This window comes from Lolium rigidum, chromosome 3 (assembly GCF_022539505.1).
Source record: "Lolium rigidum isolate FL_2022 chromosome 3, APGP_CSIRO_Lrig_0.1, whole genome shotgun sequence".
Classification (NCBI taxonomy): domain Eukaryota; kingdom Viridiplantae; phylum Streptophyta; class Magnoliopsida; order Poales; family Poaceae; genus Lolium; species Lolium rigidum.
Genome location: NC_061510.1, coordinates 208,455,372 through 208,461,454, shown reverse-complemented (window position 1 = coordinate 208,461,454; position 6,083 = coordinate 208,455,372). Strand labels below are relative to the sequence as shown.

Below are 6,083 nucleotides of genomic sequence, written 5' to 3'. Positions count from 1 at the left end.
GCTCTAACAATGAAGTTTCTACTTCCTCTAGTACTTGTATTTCTACTAACCATGTAGAGGAAATCAAAGAGCTCGAGGCCCAAGTCCTTTCTTTGAAGAAAGACTTGGAAAAGCGTCATGAAGAGAAATCCGCACTTGACAAGATGCTAAGTGCGCAACAATCCCCCAATGACAAGAGTGGACTTGGATTCAACTCCAATAACAAGAACAAGTCCAAGAGAAAGAGCAACAAGAAGAAGGGCCAAGACAAAGTCAAGGATCCGGCCAAGTTGGTTTGCTTCAAGTGCAAGGATGAAGGGCATCATGTTAGATCATGCCCATTGAAGAAGAAGAAGCACTTGAGTGAGAAACAACAAGGGAAACGGCCACAAGGTCAAGGTCAAGCTCATGCTCGACCTCAAGTTGAAGATAGGCCACTTCCCAAGAAGAATCAAGATATTGTTCCCCAAGAGAAGAAATCAATAAAGAAGAGAAAGGGGAACACTTGCTACTTATGCCGTGAGAAGGGGCACTTTGCTTCTTCTTGCTTAGGTGGTACCTTATCTAACCCTATAATTGTTGATGATGATTATTCTCTAGGGAAGGATAAGGATGGCAATGTGTTTGCTAAGTTTGTTGGAACTCAAAGTGGTTTCAAGAAAAGAAACATTTGGGTTGCCAAGCCTATTGTGACTAACCTCTTAGGACCCAACTTGGTTGGGGACCAACAAGCTCAAAATTGATCAATAGGTGTATGTGGAGGTCATTGGAGACTTGGCTAATTCATGAAGAATTAAGGGATCTTCATATATTATATTTTGACCAAGCCAAGTCGTATGAATCATTATCTATATCTTATATCCAATGTTCCTCCTTGCGGTAACTTATACTTCAACTCATCATATTTATTGTAAGTTACTTGCCCATTTGCATGTTTGGTTTTGTACCAAATATTTGTGTGTATGTGTTGAGTCTTACTTACCTATCTTGTGTATTCAAGTATGTTTGTTTGACTCATCATATACTTGTGTATTGTTTTGAGCCTAATGCATCTTGATAATATCTTATTTGGCTCTCTTTGAGTGATTAATGGAACATCCCATTTTGGGGGAGTGATATGCATTGTGCATCTCTCTTTCTTTAAAATGTGTGTACATGGGTACCACCACTTAGTATTGATATTGCAAGATTATCTAGTCACTATGTGGTGTGTCATACTCATGAGAAATTCAAATTCTAAATGTCCATTAATCATCTCTAGTCGAATTTTAGTTGCCTCTTGTTTAGAAGAAATGTTTTATCACGTTATGGGGGAGTAATATGTTTTGTACATATCACAAGCCTAGAAAATGTGAACATATGAGGTTATGCCACTTAGAGTTGATGCTCTTAATTATCTTGTTCCTAGGTGTCATGTTTGCTCAAACAAGCTCCACTTCTATTAAAAAGCTTTTATTGCTCATCTTATGGATTCTTGTTTGAGTAAGAAATTCTTGGTACGGTTTTCCTCAAATACATATCTCTATATTTTACTTGGGACACCGATTGCTTCAAGTTATAAATAGCCTTCTTCCACCTTGAGCTAGGGTAGTTCTTCCCATTCTCTCACCTCCATTGTTCCATTTTGAAGAACTTGCTCTCCCCTTTGATTCCTCCAACCATTCTTGCTCATTCTTGAGGATTTGAGAGAGGAGATCTAGATCTACACTTCCACCAAACTGTTTCTTCTCTAAGTGAGGGAATCTCTTGGGATCTAGATCTTGGAGTCTTTGGTTGACTTTCCCCCTTGTTCTTCCTCTCCAATCTCATCCTAGCATTCGTTGCTTTGGTGGGATTTGAGTGTGAAGGACTTGAACACCTCCGGTGTTCTTGCTTTGCATCATTGCATAGTGTTGAGCTCTCCACCACAATTTGTTCGAGTGAGAGACCGTGAGCTTGTTACTCTTGGAGGGTGACCTCCTAGTTGGCTTGGTTGGTGTCCCGGTGATCTCTTCGTGGAAGATTGTGAAGGGGCCCGGGCTTCTCCTTCATGGAGCTTGTGAAGTGGTTGTGGAGCTTGCCATCTCCGGAGCGGAGGAAAAGCTAACCATAAGGAAAGGGCCATTATCCTTCGTGGGTGTGGTTCGGAGAATAGGGTGAGCCTTCGTGGCGCGGGGAATCCTTCGTGGGACCTCCACTCCTCCAAACGTGACGTACCTTGTTGCAAAGCAAGGGAACACGGGAATACATCCTCGTCTCCGCGTGCCTCGGTTATTTCTATACCCGAGCTCTCTTTCCTTGTGATAGCCATCGTGCTTGAAGTACATATATCTTGCTATCACTTGTGCTACATATATCTTGTGCCTATCTTGCTTAGCTCTAGTTGCTATTGTTACACTTAGTTGAGCTTAGCATATTTAGGGTTTGTGCTTGTAAACTAAACGATAGTTCAATTCCGCATTCTTACAAGACAAATCCGCAAGAGTTTTTAATTGCCTATTCACCCCCCCCCTCTAGGCGACATCTCGATCTTTCAAATGGATAAAGTAAGATTCTATCGCTTGAATCAACAAGTTTCCATCGCATGAATCAAGAAGTTTACCTATGGAGCGCGTGGTCCGTGTCTTGCCATTGAGGTGGGCTATCCTGATACAACCCAAACTGTCTCATCACTCTGTGCGGCTGGTGGTATTCAACCGCCCACATGCAGATGAGTGTACAACGCATACGCCAAAAACCCGACTCCTCCGTGCACTTGGGGTTGAGGTCAGTCATCGCCGCGCCAATACGGTACAAGGTACCATATGGCTCCCAATCCATCTGCAGCATACAAATAATTCAAAATTTACAACATGCCAATGGAATTTATGAAATAGGATAGCAAAAGAGTGATGGCTTCAGAAAGGTTACCTGCTCAGCGGTAAGAGTGTCCAACTCCTCAGTGTAGTGCCTGTACATGACAATTGGATCGTTCGTCCCACAAGTATGCCCAGGTGGGCTCCCGATCAAGGTTGTTCCGGTAATGAGTCCATGGCCTCTGGTTGAGTCTCTTCGGCTGCCCAACTGATAGGCGGTCCCAGCTCCATATGGAAAGTAGGAGCAAACATCCACCAATACCGCTGCTCCCAATCCCGCGACAACCTTCGTCCAACTGCGTACATAAGACATTTGGTTAGTACTTTGTCAAGCAAACTACTATAGAAGAATAGTAAAGATAGCAAATCATCACCTATCGGTAGAGGTAGGCAAGTGCCGCGCTTCCCCAACTCCACTGGTGCTCCAACACCGTAAGCGCCTTGAGCCAACACCAATGGGCCAACTTCCCACCACTGTCAGCAAAGAGAGTCCTCAAAAGCATATACCACAAGTACACTGGGGTGTATGTCTTGATAGTGTCACGGTTGGCCCCTTTCGGGCATGTACCAAAGTTAGTCCTGATCCAAAGGAAAGGTGCGCCGGCGGGAGATCTATCCTTTTTATCTTCTGGCTCCGGAGGATCCATGCCAATAAGTGCCTCCATCTGCTGGTGAAAAAATGCAAGTGAGCATGTAGTTTGCACTATATGTCTGAAATACATGCATATGTATACATATCTAGGGTTCCTACACATACACATTCATTGAAATTTGATGTCTAGGGTTTCAACAAATCTAGGGTTTCAACACATAGATACATGAGAATATGGATTTCAACACATACATGAGCACATGGATTCAAGTTCTAAGGTTTTCATATCTAGGGTTCCATGTTTAAATCGAATTAAATCCGAGAAAATCATGGATGAAACGAAGGGGATCGAGGGAGAATACCTCGAGGAAGGGATTGGAAAGAGATTGGCCGGGCAGATCTAATGATTTGGTGGTGGATTTGGTGGGGGGAAGGGGGAGGAGGAGGAACCGCCGGCCGCCTCCTTGTTCTTCACGCAAAACAGAGAGAGAGGAACCCTGGGTCAGGCTGGGGCGGCTCGGGTGCCACACATAAGTGGATGTGTGGCGCCCTTCGGAACGGCGCCATATATGTGTGGCGCCCGAGCGGCGCCACACATCCCTGCCACGTCGGCTGGTCAACGGCACCCAGCATCGACCACGCCACGTCGGTATGGATGTGTGGAGCCGCTCGCTTGGGCGCCACACAGTGAGGTTTGGCGCCGATGGGGAGACGCCACACAAAAGGGTTAGTCCGGTGAAATAATTTGGCCAGAGGGTCAGTGCTTTTCTTTGAGAAAAGGGTTATTTTTGTCAAAATCGCCGCCAGAAACTGTGTAAAATAATACTCCTTCCAAAATAATGGTGTAGAATTTTTTGAAAAATTAAATGTATTTATATGATAAATAGTGTTCAGATATATTTTAATTTAGATAAATTTGTGTCATACTTTCTAGGACAGGCGGAGAAGAACTAGTTTGAGTTGGCATGGTAAGAAGGTTTTACCCAATGAAACCTCCTGCGGTGAAAAGAAAATCTGCCTACCGTGACCTGAGAGCATGAAGTAAGAGCACTCCAGCCGCGTCCCCAAAGCGACCCCAAATAGCGTCGGATTTAACATTTCGGGACGTGTTTTCTTCGTCAAGTGTATCGGTAGGTGCTCCGTATGCAAGCATCCTCATAGCGGCGATGCACTTCTAAATCGACAAGAACCCGGCAAGGCCTACAGCGTCATGCTTCAGCTTGAAGTAGGGGGCGAACTCAGGATATTCATGAACAAACCTTTGCTCATCCTATACCGGCGCCGAAAATTGTCGGCATGTGTTGTGTCATCTGCGAAGTAGTCGTTGTGCAGCATGGTATGCCCCTCCATCCTCTGTCGGGGCTTCGACTTCTTTCTTCCCGGCCTTGAATCTCTGCGGCGCGGCCTCTTCCGTTTCTCCGCCTCGGTGTCAAGCGTGTTCTGGAGGGACGCGATGATCGATAAATGCTACCGAATGTCGTCGTCGAAGGCTTGCTCTTCCTCCAACATGCGGACAATCATCTGGTCGTCGCTATTCATGTCTGAAGCAAAATAAATTGTTAAAATTCAGTCGCGACAGAGGAGGCAACAAACAGCAACCTATCGCGCCTACTTGACAAAGCGTGCCCGGAGGTGGAGCGGATTTGACGGTGCGTTCTGGGACGCGGCGAAGTGGCGGCGATGAAAAGGCTGGCGAGGGAGCCAGCCGCCACGATGGTGCCCGATTCAGAAGAGATTTGCCGTCGAGACGGCCGGCAAATCTAGGGGCGGCAGGGGAAGCACAACGAAAAATAAAAGGCGGGAACCAACCGTTGTGGATGTTGGTCGCCGATAGGTGGGAGCCCGTCTCGCTTTTCATTGTGTCCGGCGTGACCACAGCGTTCCCTGTGGATCGGGGACGGACTCGAAACGCCAGAGATCATATAGACCACGCTGAAAGGAGCTTTAGAGGCACAAGGCTAAAAACGAAAAAATGTCGGCACGCCCAAAAAAAAAACCTTTAGGGTCGCAGCTGGGATGCTCTAAGCTCCTGCCGCCTGCGGTTCCCAGGGGACATTTGCATTTCGTTGGCGTGCGTGGAGAAGGGACATGTCACGGTGTTCATGCAGGTCCATTGCTTTGTTTATCCGCTCTTGGGCCGCCGGAGCAGGGGACCGTCGGCCGTGAGATGCGCCGCGTCAGGCGTCGCCAAGACGCAACCTAATCAGGCCCACAGGAAATTCATATTGCGCCGCTGAAAGCCGTAACATGGAAATGTGAGGGTGTTGATGAACCAGACCAAATGAATGAAATGGTTATTTACTCGCTGTGCACGAAGCTCCAGCTATATGAGGTCTTCCCTGTCTGCTGATGAGTTTCTAATGTCATCTGCATCACTACTCCCCTCTGATTTACTTCCTAGGTCACCGTCAGAACAATCCGAACCCATGTCACGGCAAAAACTAACAGCAGAAATTACAGAGGGCTCGAGGTCTTCGTCCTCGCCGGCGTCATCTTCTTCATAGTCAGAACCTTCAGTATCCTCTTCACCGCCGACATCTTCATCCTCTTGGCTGTAGTCACCATTATCTTCAGCAGAATCATCATCCTCATCGTAACTAGAATCATCGTCATCCTCAGCGGATCCAACAGCCGGGTTGTCAAAGCTCCTGAGATAAGACTCATCGTCCTCATCCTAC

The 6,083-nt window shown here is 46.5% G+C and overlaps 1 protein-coding gene across 1 annotated transcript in view; it reads right to left on the bottom strand.

Moving 5' to 3' along the window:
* Window positions 1-5,687: 5,687 nt before the first annotated feature.
* LOC124695999 (CRM-domain containing factor CFM3, chloroplastic/mitochondrial-like) overlaps window positions 5,688-6,083 on the bottom strand; it is a 39,080-nt gene continuing 38,684 nt past the window's right edge. Inside the window, exon 10 of the mRNA XM_047228793.1 lies at window positions 5,688-6,079. Within this exon, the coding sequence (XP_047084749.1) occupies window positions 5,729-6,079 (351 nt within the window). The 3' untranslated portion in view covers window positions 5,688-5,728. The remainder of the gene's footprint in view (window positions 6,080-6,083) is intronic.